Source organism: Thermobia domestica, chromosome 1 (assembly GCF_964235325.1).
Source record: "Thermobia domestica chromosome 1, izTheDome1.hap1.1, whole genome shotgun sequence".
Lineage (NCBI taxonomy): Eukaryota > Metazoa > Arthropoda > Insecta > Zygentoma > Lepismatidae > Thermobia > Thermobia domestica.
In genome coordinates this window covers 335,945,470-335,962,038 of record NC_137454.1, presented here as the reverse complement: position 1 = coordinate 335,962,038, position 16,569 = coordinate 335,945,470, and the positions used below count along the sequence as shown (strand labels likewise).

At 32.2% G+C, this 16,569-nt stretch overlaps 1 protein-coding gene across 1 annotated transcript in view; it reads right to left on the bottom strand.

Annotated features, from left to right (window-relative positions):
* The window catches only part of Notum (palmitoleoyl-protein carboxylesterase notum), a 141,830-nt gene that overhangs the window by 23,854 nt on the left and 101,407 nt on the right, over positions 1–16,569 (bottom strand). The window contains exons 5-8 of the mRNA XM_081729511.1: positions 12,005–12,100; positions 8,718–8,778; positions 4,821–4,982; positions 1,894–2,183 (exon numbers count right to left, since the gene is read on the bottom strand). Of these exons, the coding sequence (XP_081585637.1) occupies positions 1,894–2,183; positions 4,821–4,982; positions 8,718–8,778; positions 12,005–12,100 (609 nt within the window). The remainder of the gene's footprint in view (positions 1–1,893; positions 2,184–4,820; positions 4,983–8,717; positions 8,779–12,004; positions 12,101–16,569) is intronic.

Sequence of the window (16,569 nt, the reverse complement as noted above, 5' to 3'; positions counted from 1 at the left end):
GTCATCAACATGTAAAAAGAAATGAAGAAAGGCAGAAGAATGCTGGATATAAAAGAAGAGTCCAGTTGTTTGTTAGTGTCAGCCATTTTTAATATTTGACTCAATATTGTCACGAAAGATCTTTTTTTCTTTTCTTTCTTTCTTTCTTTCTTTTCTTTTTTTTTTTAGCATATTTTCAAGGTAGTGTTCCAATTAAACAGTTCTTAATTTCTCCGCCCTTGCATTCAAATCTCTCCCCAACACTTATTAATAGATGAAGTTGATGTCATTTAACAAATGTAACTGACCATCAATATTGTTTGAAGAATACAAGAGAAAGGTGACTTTGTGTATTGGAGTTTTGATTTAAAAGAAACCAAAAAGTAAAGAAGAGCAGGAAGTTAGCATTAAAATTGAAAACTCTTGTACCTAATGTAAAAAATATATCATAAATCATAAGCACGATAAAAAAAAACTGTATATATGTATATACATGCTTAAAATAATCATTTTTGTCATATAAATAAAATTAATGTATAAAAATATTGTAATAACACTATCCATGGTTTTGGATTGGATATCGTAACAAAGAAACTCTGACCAAAGCTTCAACACACACTGTATTTTAAACTATGAAGTGTTACAGTTTCGGATATCTAACTTTTCCTTCATCAAACGCTATAGAACATAAATGAAGATACAGACATATATATATATATATATATATATATATATATATATATATATATATATATATATATATATATATATATATATAGTCATCCTTATGAAAAAGTCTATATTCTATTGGCCGAAGAGTTCAACCAATCCAATATATGGACAGGAGGCTTACCTATTAATGAATTATGGCAGAGAATTTTAGATAGCATAGACAAGATCAAATTGAAAAAGGCCCTTATAAGGACCAAAAATGGCGGAACGTGATTGGCTGGAAAATGGACACGGGGACCTACGGGATTGGCTGAAGGCTTCAGCCAATAGAATTTAGATTTTTTCATAAGGATGACTATATACAGGGGGTTTCAAAACAACACCGACAACGTTTGGAGGTGATTCCTGACACCAAGATAAGACAAAACGTATAAACCAACCTGAGTCCATAAATGCTTCCTTTCGGGGCTACCGAAAATATGAAAAAATGAACTGTAAAGGTCCATAGCTCCAAAACTATGGGATCTACCGTAGTCTAGTCTAGACTTCATTTTGGAACTAATGTGTGCCCTATCCAAAAATACACGTTTCAGAATCTTGCGGTACTCACGCAACAACTTTTATATTGGGAATTCGGCTACAGGCATAGAATTTGCTGTACTTACCAACTATCTGTATAAAATTTGTTGCGGGAGTAACCGCAGGATTTTGAAACTTGGATATTTGGATAGGAAACATACTAGTGTTTAAATGAAGTCTTAACCCGCTACGGTAGATCTCATAATTTTAGAGCTATAGACCTTTAAATTTCATTTTTTCATGTTTTCGGCAGCCTATGACTTCGAAAGAAAGCATTTGTGCACCCAGGTTGGTCTATACTTTTTTTGTCTTATCTTGGTGTCAGGAATCTGCTCCCAAACGTTATCAGTGTTGTTTTTAAAACACCCTGTATATGTCTGTATCTTCATTTATGATCTATAGCGTCTGATGAAGGATATGGCAGATATCCGTAACTTTAACACTTCATAGTTTAAAATACAGTGTTTATGTTGAAGCTTTGGTCAGTGTTTTCTTCTGTTAAAAATATTGAATTGAATATTTCGCGACTATCAGGATTTCATATCTCATTTCTGGTTTGTTCGCAATAAAGACTAAATCTTAAGAAATGGTATGATTTTAAATAGAAAACCATATTTACTTGTATTATATCACAGTCTTAATTCATAGATATTATATTCTTACCTTTTAAGGTTGGATAAATTCTATATCCGAAATAACAACGCCACAATTCATTTGGATAGACTCTTTTACACCGTTCTGGCACTTGCCCATTCCAAAGGTTTACACCAATTTTAATTGCCTCAACAGGTGCACAGCATCGAGAGTCAGTACAATCTGATTTCGCGTAAGGTGCGTTGTCTAAGAACCATCCAGAGTCAGCTACACCTCGTACCTCAATGTGGGTGTTTCCCATACTGTGTAACAAATCAGCAATTCTATCCAGATTTACTAGTACACCAATACCTCCAGCACTAGAATTGGAGTGGGGAATAGTTAGAAAATAATTATATGAAAGAATATTAGAACAAAATCGTGCAATATTATTCAGTTTTCGAAAACTTGTACCACACAAAATAACCTTGAAAAAATTTTGTTTCAAAATTTCATAAAAATATCTTTCAAAAAGTAATGATAGTTTCTTGGTAATAAACGAAAAGAAAACTTTGAGAATACGCACTGTTCGTACTTCCATTCCGTATTGTAATTCGGGTTTAAAATTGACAAAGAAATTTTTCTATTCGATGGCTAACATTTGATGTTTACAAGCAAAATAAATTGTTCAATATCAATGCCTTTTTAAAATCCTCTATTAATTTTTTAATAATATTTTTTTAATAATATTTTTTTGAATAATATTTATCTCAAAACACTGGACTTCGTATCACGACATATAGGTCAGAGCAAAACTACCTTTCAACAAGTTTCATATATTATTATTATTATTATTATTATTATTATTATTATTATTATTTTATTGGAGTACAATTTGTTTGTCTTATCTTCTGATAAAAGATCATTGCAAACTATGACTTGAGAGCACATTGACGTCAGTGCGAATTTATTAACTCCATTTCCCTATTCTCAAGTCGCTCCCAAATAACTTTACCTAAAATCAAAACAAAATGTCAGTTTCTTTTCTCACACCCAACAATTCCACAGATGTTAGTTATGTTTCATTATACTTGCTAGGCAAAATTCTTATAAATTATGGAATGAGTTTTCCCACAAATCTCACGATCAACACTTATCTAAGTGGATTTGTCACCAAAAAATCGCAAATTCATACCATTTTATTGTAGTTAGGCAATCAACAGTACTAAACGAAAAAAAATAATTAATATTGTGCTTTTTCATATAACTTACTCCATTTTTGCATTATTGGTTAGTTTATGGAGTCAAAGTGTAACGATAAACAGCCTATAATTATCATGTAATATCTATGAAGGTTTCACTGAACTCAATTTACCAGGTTTTGAATTAAATAAACTCTAATGTTTTTCATTACACAATCTTTGCTTTTCAGAAACTTAAATATGATTTAAACTACTCGCTGAGCAAAACATTACGTTCATTGTAACACTTTCGCCAACTATCCACTTTGGCTTCATTAGACACTATCTCTATGGCTGTATCTGATAATGTCTGATGAAGGCAAAGTGAATTGTTAGAGAAACTGTTGCAGGTCAGTAATTTTTACAATAAACTTTTTTTTGGGGGGCGGGGGTACGGGAATAGGGTTTACTTTTTAAATAATTATTCATCAATTTATTTTATAGGAGAAAAGAGAGATATCTGCTCCCAGCCATTAGAGGGTTACGCCCTCTCTTTGGCATAGATTGGAAAGTATTTCTATTGACAAGATAATTGTAGATGAGCTAAGTGCAGGAAGTATGAACATGAAGATTAGTAAACAGGTAATAAGTCATAATTTCTATTGAAGAATAATATAACAGTTGAGTGCAGATATATGTTTCAGGTGCTAAAGTACCGATAGGGAACACAATACATAATAGTTGTAATAGAATAAAGAACAATGATGATTATGATGAATGAGGTGAAGTGCTAACACGTGACAAACAGATTTTGACTAGTGGAACAGATGCAGGGTTAAATCTTCTGTCCCGAGGCGGCTCGGGAATAATAAATACATGTATTGTTTTGCTCAGCGAGCAATTTAAATCATAAATTAAATAAATAAACTCATGGACACATATATAATACATCACAATATACTTTAGAGATATACATTTTCATAATATGCAGATGAGGCGTTCCATAAGAGAAAATTATCATTTTTTTTTTCATCAAATCATTTTCCACTTCAATTGAATCAGTAGTTTTGAAAAGGTCATGAGTCAGAAAAGTAAAGTTAAAAAAAAAAAATCGAACAAAAACCTGTTTAATTTCTTAAACTTCTGCTAGAAATGAAATGATCGACCTTTGTTTGAAAAAGTAGAGTTTTCTTGTTCTTGTACTAAATGAACAGCTTGTTTAGAACAATTGAGAGGAACAAAAAATGTACTCAATGCAAACTCGCTATTTTCTGACTCATGACCTTTCCAAAACGACTGATTCAATTACTCTGTTTAGCACGAGCTGTAACCAGAGATGAACATTTTGTGGGATCAATACCTATTTAAGAAAACTTTTTTTTTCTTTTTTAGGTTCACGTTTACCAGGAATTTTTTTGCTTTATTTGATACAAGAAGAACTTTCAGAATTTTGATCCTATATTTATATTCTCTTTCGTAACCACCAGCAAAACTGAACACACACACACCATACTTTTATTTATTTATTTATCTTGGAAAGAATTTATCGATTGGAATATAGTTTCTAGTATCGTACAGAAATGTACGTTCTTTTTACATCAAAAAAGCCTAAATTAAAATTGGCCGAGTAGATCCAAAGGTACTAACAAGAGAACATGTAGAATGTATGTATCCATTTTTCTCTGGTGATTGTACATATGAAAGTAATTGTTTCACTGTATTTTTGAAGAATTGCATTTAAAATTCAAGTAACTTTCTTTCTCTACTTTTTCTTTCCCCAGACGCTAAATCCAAAATTCTTAAAAAAAAAAAAAAAAAAAAGTGTGAGAAACATACCTGCTACCTGCAAGAATAAGTTTTGATGCATTTTCCAGACCTAATGGAAGCAAATCTCTTATAACCTGTTCCACAATTGCAGATCCCATGAAAGAGTAACGATTTTCACCATATTCAGGACTCAAACCACTCCATGAATCACTAGAGCAATAGGGTACGAAGCTATATAAAAAAAATAAAAAAAAAATAAAATAATTAAAACAAAAATAACAATATTACTAAGACATACTTAAATAATATTTGAATTTTATTCATTGTAAATTGGAATCTAATCTATATTTACGTAAAATCCAAAATTTGACCAAAGCAAAAATCTTATATTGTGTTATATTCCCCTTTTAATCTCGTACTTAAATAATATATACACAATTTCGGTAAGTTCCTTTAAATCGTATGGAAGAAATAACGTGATTTAAATAGTGCGTGAATGTGAATTTTATAATTTAATGTGTATAGTTATTATATACATATATATATATATATATAGTCATTTCAGGCAGTAAAGCAATAATATGAAATTTAGCAGTATCAACCAAAATCACCTTCAAAATTTTGTTATATCTAATGAATTTTTGATTATTCATGTCAATCATACACCAAATACAAGTATAAAAGAAAAGGCTGAAAACTCATAAATATGAATGACATGAGAACTTCAGGAATTTCAGGAAAACTAAAAACGGATCAAAAGATTGCGATCTTGGCCAATGATTAGTTTTTGGATCAAGGACCACAAAATTTTTGAACGGCCTCTAAATGAAGTTTTCGCATTTTCTACGAAATAAGCATATCATACTGAGTTAAGTGATAGTTTGGGTTTGGCTACACTATATGTAGTTCTCTAGACATAAGGTCTACAAGAAAAATTTTGATTGAAATATATTGGATCTATTGATACAAAAAGATACATATTATTGATAACATGACTACCAAGCTTTTAAAAAGGCTTACATTTAAGTGTTAGTTTGTTTTCCACGAATCCTTCTAGATAAGGGTAAAATTTATACTTTTCAATATTCGTTGTTCATATTTATTAGTTTTTCTTTTGCTTCTTTACTTTTATTTCACTAAAGAAATAATAAACACTTCTGACCAGAGTATATACACTTGCTTATTAAAAACTAAATTACAGTTTAACGGTTTCGACAACTTAACGTTGTCTTCATCAGACACTAACTGAAAGAGATATCTTAGAGCATAGATATATATACTAAAAGTGAAAGTACTCAAATTCCTTGTGTGCATGGGAAGCCACCTGAGCCGTACTTCCTCGGGCGTCATCTAAAGTTGTCGAAACCGTTACACTGTAATTTAGTTTTTAATAAACAAGCGTATATACTGTGGTCAAAAGTGTTTATTATTTCTTTAGTGAAATCCAGAATAGTGATGGATAGAGGAACAACAATAAAAATTTGTAACTCTGAAACAAAAGCCTAAAGGACAAATTGTATTTCACTATATGATGTTTGAAGATTTTAGCGAGTAATAAAGTTTGGGATGCAATTAAAGTATGCATGTGTATGGAAACGTATTGTTCGTATACGTTGACTACCAATGCAAACGAAAGACTTTATTAAGAAGGAAAATAGATTTTTTTAAATTCTGTCGTGAATAAAAAGAATCTTCTTTCAATATTTCACCAACCTTTTCTAAATTCATTTTTATTTTAACTGTTTTATATCTTAGCCTTAAGACTTTTTACAAAAGCAAATAGATTAAATTCGATGAAACGCTGGCTCTCTCTCTCTCTTTTTTTTTTTTTTTTTTTTTTCATTTTCGACAGAATTTTACTGTGCGTATAATATAGATTCTGTTAAGACAATCTTTCTAGTGTTAAAAGAACAATTTACCACGGCTTCCTTTCATTCATTGCAAACAGCATTACATTTAAACGTGTGCTACGTCTTGTACTATCCAACTGCCATACCCACCCAGAGACCTCATAAATTATTATGTACTTATCTTTCAGCATAAGTGGTATGTTTATTTGTTTACTGAAGCTTCACGTCCCTTTTTAACACCGAGGCTATATGAGACGTAGATCTAAAGTTTAAGGTGGAATCCGAACTACCATAATGAGTTCAAACTTTGAATGCTTTCCCACCGGAAATCAAATTCGAGAGCATGTACACCAATGAAGAACGCGCTAGCCACTAGACTAGCAAAGAGAGCTAAACAGCAGCAGTGGTATGTACATACATAAGTGTAGGATATAATTCTACAATTAAAATATATGTTAAAGAATTTAAATTGCAAGTAAAAATTCTATAAAGTGAACTAGCTTTGGCTAGCTTGAGGATCCGCCCCCAGACCTTGGAATTACTTGACCTACAGCCTAGCACCTCTTCAACCACAATTATACTAAATTTTAAGTTTCTTTTCGTATTTCAACGATCTGAGAGATAAGATTTTGTATCCCAAGAAAACGGCCATTTAAATAACATGGGAATTTCTTCATCCGCTCTTCAGACCCCTTGAAAACTAAAAATATTCACTTTTGGCAATTTTTCTGTGGGTTAGTTCAAGAAAGCTACAATCATGTCAAATTTAATCATTGTAGCCCTACGGGAAGTGCCCAACAATTTTGGTGTGTAAAAGATGTCTCATATAAATAATATGGGAAAGATTTTTCAGTTCCACATAAAACCATTAAGTTGGAATTTTTTATTGTTGGTGATTCACTTAGGTAATGATAACGAAAACATACAAGCATACCGAATTTTATTGTTATTCCAATTCCAAGTACTTAAAATATGAGATTATACTAGGTACAAACAAACGTCCATTTAAATAACATGGAGAATTTCTTCATCTCCCTTTAGATCCTTTGAAAAAATAAAAATATTCACATTTGGCAATTTTTCTGTTGGTTAGTCCCGAAAAATTACAATCATGCCCAATTTCAACTTTCCACGTCAACCAGAAGTACCCGTTATTTTATGTCCGTTCATGTAGTTTTATATATAGTCAGTATAACACTGTGTGTGAACCTCTTTCTTTTCGTTGGAATGGGAAAAGTACTTTAAAAAAAAAAAAATCTTTTCAATTCAAGAAAGTAATTCCATCATTACTGATTATATTCAACTGGTACCAAACATAAAGTTTATTTTCTCTTTTTTTTTAAAAAAAAATATAGTTAATATTCATGCTAAATCAGGTTAAAGCACGTACATAAAAAAAACATACTTTTAATATAAATACCTAAGTGAAATGTATATTTTTTCTTTTCCAAAGGTTATTCCTGCTCACGTCCAGAATGTACACTCATGTCCAAAATGATTGTCACATATCTATAACTGTCTTGTTGTAAGAATATAATTTGATAATGATTGTGCAGGGTACTTTTAATACTGATAATACGTGTATAATCGGGAAATGTATATTTGTGGTAAATTTCATAGGAAAAGAATTATAAATACGAAAATTAGAATGAGTAAAACAAAATGTTGCTAAATGGACAAGAAAGCTTTATTTTCATTTTATTGTTCTTATTTACTGCTCTTTTCACATGAAATTTTCCACATACATGTCTTTGCCGATTATACAAATACGAACATTATAAAAAATACCGGGCGAATTCGTTATCAAATTATATTCCTACAACAACATGTTTATAGACATGCGACTATAATTTTGAACATGAGTGTACAAGTACACTTATCTTACTGGAAGTTCAATCAAAAATATTGCTGCATTTGTCCAACAATAAACAACATAATACCCAATTGTGTGCAAAAAATTCTTAGTACACAATTTAAAATTTAATACACAATTCTAGATGACTATTGCCAGAATACTAACAGTTTAAACGTTTTTCTAACATCTCAATTTCGGATATTAGTTTCAGCAAAAAAAGAAAAAAAGAAAAAAAGAAAGAAAAAATTAAAGTTTACTTACACGTGGTTAGCATTCCACCAAAATGGATTTTCTTCTGGGTTGGGTGATAAAATGCCCCCAACTAAAATAAAATATTAATGCAATATAAATAAACTTTGTCATTCCTTTAACTAATGGCACTGTCATTCACATTTTATCACAAAATGTCGGAAGTTTGTTCATATTATTATTATTATTATTATTATTATTATTATTAGTAGTAGTAGTAGTAGTAGTAGTAGTAGTAGTAGTAGTAGTAGTAGTAGTAGTAGTAGTTGTTGTTGTTGTTGTTGTTGTTGTCGTAATAATACCAAACTAAAACTACTTGGCGGTAACAGCTCTGTTTGTGAACCTGAGCTACTCCAACGCCATCTATTAGCAACTGAACTATGTTCTGATCTAGCGACGAGCACGTGACAGCGCGCGTCTCTAACAGGTGTATCAGGAGTTTTCTGGACCTAGTAGCCGTCACGTCTTTTATTCACGTGACTCCCCAGTTTGCCTCACGACGATGGGTGCACGCCGAAAATTGGGAAGCACAGACCGGGAATTGAACCCGGGACCACGCGAACATGAGTCCAACGCTCTAACCATTAGACTGTAGTAATAACAGTAAAGGAAATATTTCTTGAATTTAAAGTGCATATTTCTAAACAGTGCAGTAAACCATCCATTTAGCTAACTAATTGGGGCGGAACAGCGTCTGTAAAATCGGAAGTCCGCTAAATCGCAAATGTGTTATAAGTAATATTTAAAATGGGATATTACATTTGAAGGGATGAATTAGACTTTCGGGTCCCTTTCAGTAGTGAGGCAATATGAGACGTGGATCTACAGTTTAGTTTGGAATCTGAACCAAATTAACCCGCAAATCCCCAGTGTATCACAGGTGTCACATTGATTTCCTGTTGATCTTATAAAGTTAGTTTCAAACGTTTTACACAAATACCCATTGTACTTTATAAGCCACACATAAACTTTTGTAACAAGCTTTGTTTCGTTTCTTTTCTTCAGAGTTTAGCAATTTTATTCAACTTTTCTTGTCAGTAGCTGCATGTGGCTCATAGAGTTCTTGAGCGCCTTTCAGTTTCGGATATATTTTATTTATTCCTATGATAAGTAAATATTTAACTCCTTAATAATTTATTTTTCCTGTATCTAAAAGTGTCAATAATTACTCTTTTAAAATAGTAATTGTTCATGTACTAAATTAAAGTTGTAAACTACGTCTGTTCCTCGCTGATGTCACATTGAATTTCCAATTCATTTAAAAACACTTTTTTGGACATTTTCGTTATCTAAGACCCTCATTTAGTGAACCATGAAAGTTTTGTTCAAAAATTCTTACTTGAATAATGTTTGGATTTTTGTGGGTTAAACCGCGTGGAAATCGAACCGAGTCTCCCACATCGAATCGCTTATTTAATCATGTAGCCACGAGAAAACTCCAATATATTACACTTGAAATTGTGCTGTATAATGTAAATATATACACCATATTATCAATAAACAAATAAATAAACTCCTTAGAACTGTGTATTAGAACGGTAAAAACAAAATTCAAGCTTCAGTTGCTTTTCCATTGAATGCTTTTCTTAAAAATCAAAGACCTAAACCAGTAGCGTACGCAGGAATTTATTTCGGGAGGGGTCCAAACTCAATATCAGGGTATTTTATATTGAAATTCCTAAACTTGTCCCTAAAATTAGGCTAAATTTACACAAAAGTTGGAATTTCGGGGGAGGTCCAGACCCCCAGGACCCACCCCCTGCGTACGTCACTGACCTAAACTACCTGAAATGTTCAGAGAAGGTAGCACTTCCGGAGCTGAAATTCATTTGCTACATCTATCAAATTCTGTTCATTAAATCAGAAATTCGTTGATTTGAGGTCCGTTAAGTTGATGGTTTACAGTATTTTCATACTGCATTTGAATTCGAATATTGGATTTGCAACAGGAAATGAATTCAATGTTAATTTTGAAGGATCTTCATCTTATTTCTTAGCTCTGAAACGATTATTATTAAAAATCGACTACCTTTTACATTGGAAACATAATTCAAGAGATTTTTGACTCTCATACAAGTAACTACCAATTCAACCCTTGCACTTTTTACAGTTAAAAGTAACCATAAAACTTAAACTATGCTTTAGTAATAAAATGTTTAGGATTGAAATAATTGTATAAAAGAATCTCAGATCTCTCTTCAATGAAATCACAGAAAACCAGTATCGATATCTCTGACATTTTTATATGAGTAACTAGACTTAGGAATAATCTATAATTAAGGCAGGCAAATTTACCATTTAATACAATTGTTTTTCAACTTCTAAAACATCACATTTAGTGTATTTACTTTTGTATTATTCATACAACGTGTACTATGTATCACATGAAAAATGTCCTCTTGTGGAATATTTCGCAGAAACTTATCTGCTTAGCTTGTATATGTTCTTTAATTATCTAATTTATCCTATAAATCTTATGCTTCGGACTTTGTCAAATTGAAATAAGAAACAATCAAATTTAAAATGTTGCATTAACCAAAAGAAAATAACACAAGCAGAAATAGTGAAGACTATTTTCCAATAATTGATTATTTCTAAAGTTTACAAATTAATTTATGATAAGCAAAAATGTGCGGATTATTTTCCAAATAAGTTATAAAACAGTATATGCAGTTCATGAGTTCAGCTAACATAACTCTGATATAATTTCACGTTATTTACTTTAATTTATAACCACCAACAACATGCTACAATATGTTAGTGACTGATATTCTCTCAGATACTATTAAACTGTACTTCGACAACATATCTTAGTATCCTAACAGAACGGCAGAATAGAGAAATTAATATAAAGTTAGAAAGATGTAAAAATTGAAATATTCACCAGCAAATGAGATTAACATATGAAACGTAGAAATTTCGTTTCTTTTATTGGTAATTTTAATTATTTTGGGCCTCCCTCAAACTATAAGTCTTTAAGATATGTTATTCATAGATATGAAATTTGAGAACTTCTTCCTGTGAACTAAATGTGAAATGAACGTTTCATGATATAAATATATATATCACTTTTATTTGTTGCAATATTGTACATATTTACGTTATGAATACTGAATATACAATTTAACATTTATTTTCAATTTTTTAAATTTTTTTATTAGGTAATATATATAAATTTAAAACGGTTAATAAGATATTTTATTTTAAAAATAATAGTAATAATAACTGTTATAATTGCTTTCTTTAATACTTGATTATACACGGGTATGTTATGCATTGCTTTGCAAATTGTTTCGTACCATTTCTAGTTTCTGGCCATTGCGTTGATGTCATCAGGTTCCTTAACCGCATCCACCGACTTTGGCAGCTTCTTTGATCGAAACAATACCACCCACCTGAAACAAAAACAAACACACATGCAAGGTATGTAATACACATACACACACACACATATATATATATATATATATATATATATATATATATATATATATATATATATATATATATATATATATATATATATATATATAGAGAGAGAGAGAGAGAGAGAGAGAGAGAGAGAGAGATAGATAGATAGATAGATAGATAGATAGATAGATAGATAGATAGATAGATAGATAGATAGATATAGGAAATAGTGCAGGGGAACGCCGTCCTCCTACCTCCAAAAAGTATGTACGGCGTTTCCCCAGTTGCTTAAAAAATACACTGGGTAAAAATAGGCAGGGGGACGGCATGACGTCATGCCGCTACCTACCGTCCCCCTTCCTTTTCAGACTCACTTTTACCCTTATATATATACACAGGGTGTTAATGAACTATACCGACAAACTGTAAGAGGTGATTCCTCACAAAACTCACATCAAAATAAAAAAAAAAGTTCATATAGACCTATGGCGAAAAGTGCATAGTTTGAGAGCTAGGGTTGTCCAAATTCGCGGAAAAGCTAAATTTCAACAGGCCCTATTTCCAGTTCCAGAAACTGGTGATGGTGATCCTTATCAGCGTAAAGGAAGTCACGCATGCACAATCCAAAAATGCATTTTATATCAATTTTCAATGGGTATGAAAGGTATTCTGTGCAGGGTATATTTCTCAAATATCCTCTCAATAGAGTTTTCAGATATACCTCGATTTCAAGGAGGGTCCAAAGTAGGCAGGAGGTAAGCCTTGACAACAATCGACATCCAGTGTTTCGGAGGGAAGTCGGAAGTGTTATGAACCGGCAGCTCCAGGTTTTTTTGTGTTCGGGATAACGTGTGATGCGATGTATTTCGTCACGGTATATTTCATATTTTCTTCACTTACAGAATAAGCGTGAAAGAAAACATCGCAGCACCCTTTTTTCCCGAGTACGAGAGACCATGCTGTTGACGATTCTTAACACTTCCGACATCGAGCCGAAGGATTCCGAGGAAGGATCCTAAGGCTTATCGTTTGCCTACTTTGGACCAATCATAAAGTCTGAGCATATCTCAAAATTCGGTTAATGGGCATGTCTGGAAATTTCACCCTGCAGGGAATACTCTTCACACCTATTGAACATTAATGAAATATGAATTGTTGGATTGTGTATGCATGACTTCCTTTACGCTGATAATGACCGCCACTCCATGATTTTTCGAATTCGAAATAGGGCCTCTTCAAATTTGGCTTTTTCCCGATTTTGGACAGCCCTAGCTCTGAAACTATGTACTTTTCCCCACAGGCCCATAGGAACTTTTTGACTTATTTTGATGTGAGGAATCACCTCTTACAGTTTGTCGGTATAGTTCATTAACTCCCTGTATATATATATATATATATATATATATATATATATATATATATATATATATATATATACAAGGTATTTCAAAACAACACCGAAAAAATTTGGATGGTGATTCCTGACACCAAGGTAAGACAAAAAGTACAGACCAACCTGGGTGCAGAAATTCGTCATTTCGGAGTGATAACCTGCCGAAGTTCCATAGCTTCAATACTATGAGACCTACGTAGTCGAGTCAAGACTTCAGTTAGGAACTAGTATGTGCCCTATCCAAATATTCATAATTCAGAATCCTGCGGTACTTCCCCAACAATGTTTATAGAGGTAGTTGGTGAGTACTTCAAATTATATGCCCGTGGCCCATCTCCCTCTATAAAAATTGTTGCGTTAGTACTTCAGGATTCTGGAGCATGTATTTTTGGATAGCGCACATATTAGTTTCTGAGTGAAATCTTGACCCGACTACGGTAAATCCCATAGTATTGGAACTATTCACCTTTAAATTTCATTTTTTCATGATTTCGGCAGCCTTGCAAACGTTGTTGATGTTGTTTTGAAACCCTGTATATTTAGAGTTTTTTTTTTTAACATATGAATTAATGATTACAGAAACGACTTGAATTCATTTTGTATAATTTTGAGGTATTAAAAAGACTTTAAATCTCTTCAATGACCTATTTTCCTGCACTCAACCTATAATTCAATATTAAACGTAGAAGCGTTTAAGTCTACTGAATTTAGTAAGTAGTATTATAAATATAGAATCATATGTGAACGTGATCGTCTAGAAGCTAAATAAAGTAGTCTTTTCTCAGATTCATTTTAAAATTCAGGATAAATTAAAAGAATCAACTAAAGTATAGGTTATCACACGTATTATCTGGATGTTTGTATTGTTTGTAACCATTTCCTATGTTTTTAATAAAGCTAATGAATACCATATATTAATGAAAGGAGGAAACATCCGATTTAAACTTATTTTTACACACCACAATTCTCTGTAGGCGTGAATTCAATAACATCCAAAGAGTGAAAAAGTGATTAACTGGACCAAGATTCGAACCCGGATCTCCGGCATACTACGCCCATGTGGGATGGTAGAGAGCACCTATTACAAAAATGAGAGGCTGTTTGGCTGTTCGTCGAAACGGACTGGGCACCGTAGTGGTTAACGCATCGACTTGATATGTCAGAAATTCCGGGTTCGAGTCCCGCTCCAGTAAATCACATTTTTATGTTAATGAATATCATGTCTGATCGATTCTTGGTAATACTGAAATAGTTGTGAAGAATTTTGCATTATCATATCTCATAAAATTAGTCGATCCGTTGATACGGTTATCACAGAGAGAACATACCAATTAGATAGATGTTTTCTACCAAAAATCTCTAGAAGGAAAGGATGAATTAGAGTGCAATTCTCAGTAGCTTGGTGATGTACGTTTCTTTTTATATACTATTATTTTAGTTCATAAATTCTATAGGGTGTCCACATGAAACCTCCCTGATTACAAATATTAATTGCATGGAAACTATTAGTGTGCGTGGCATCTTGAAGAGCTACTCAAACAGTTTTTTGTTGTTGATTGTTAATTGTTGTTATTTGTTGCAGGTGTTCAGTAATAAAGTTTATATGAATTTTTGATATTTGTTGCAGGTGTTCAAGAACCAAGATGACAACAGCACAAGAGAGAGCGCAGTATGTGGTGTGGTTGGCTGAGACTGCATCACTAAGTACCGTGCAAAGGAACTTCAGACGAAAGTACCAACGCAACCCACCAGACGTCAAAACCATTAAAACATGGTTGAGAAGTTTTTAGAAACGGGGAGTGTCAACTGACAGCCTGGCTCGGGCAAAGCAACATTGAATATCGACTGGACATTCTGAGAACTACTAACGGGGCCCATATAGAAATGCATATATAGACACACACAAAAAAAAAAGAAAAAAGAAAAAGAAAGAAAGAAAAGAAAAAAAAGAAAGAAAGAAAGAAATGTTTGAGTTGCTCTTCAAGATGCCGGAAACCGTTATTCTCTGGCACTAATAGTTTCAATGCAATTAATATTTGAAATCAGAGAGGTTTCATGTGAACACCCTGTACATTTTTTTAACATTAGTCTAACATTCCTTGCCTTTCAGTTAACAATTCTGCAGCTCGGACTGCTTTAGGCACTGAGAATACATTAAATCTCTATTAAATGCACTGTTATATTCATTCAGCCATTAGGAACAATCCTTCAAGCAGGCCCTTTTCATTTTTCAATATTTATTTTGGCGATCCTGTTTCTTTTCACCATCTTTGAAGCTTGATAAACATATCTTCTAATAATTAGTGCTAGTTTGTTATATCTAATGACATTTTAAATAGTGTAACGGAAGTAAAAATGAAACTAGCCTTCTTAAGCATTGTATTTTTCTTACAAGACTAAAGGCAAAACACAGTTTGAGAATCTCTGTATTAGATTCACCTTTCTTGTTAATGTCAACCTAGTTATTTTCCGATACTCGTGTGTCCTGAATGTCCTGTTACTTTGAAAACTATTTTACTTTGTTATGCATAGCAGAAATAGAACTTAAAATGTGGATGATTTTATTTATTTATTTATTTTATATATAGACTCTTATATGATAAGGATCAAAGGTAAAGACAACATTTTGGGACAATACTGGTTATACTATATCTGCTGCATCTATTTGGTATGTAAATTTTACACAGTTTTATTGTCTTATGAAAGTCAAAAATATACACATTCCAAGTTCATATGAAGCATGTTTATCCTTCCAAACTTATAGTGTTGCCTAACTTTTCTTAAAGTAGCCGCTTACAGTTTCTAAAATGAGGTTATCTCTGTGTATATATAGGTCAACGGCAACAGAACCTCATTAGAATTTCTAATAGTATTTGGTAAATCACCAGTTTAAACAGTAACGGACTAAGAGTGACTGCTTGAAGGGAATAAACCGATGTCACCACAAATGTTATTCCAAACAAAATCCTTGTAACTCATGTTTGTTTATAGTTGTAAAGAAGGAATAATTTGATATGAGAATCAAAATAAATTAACATATATTAGTTTGTGCTATGAAAG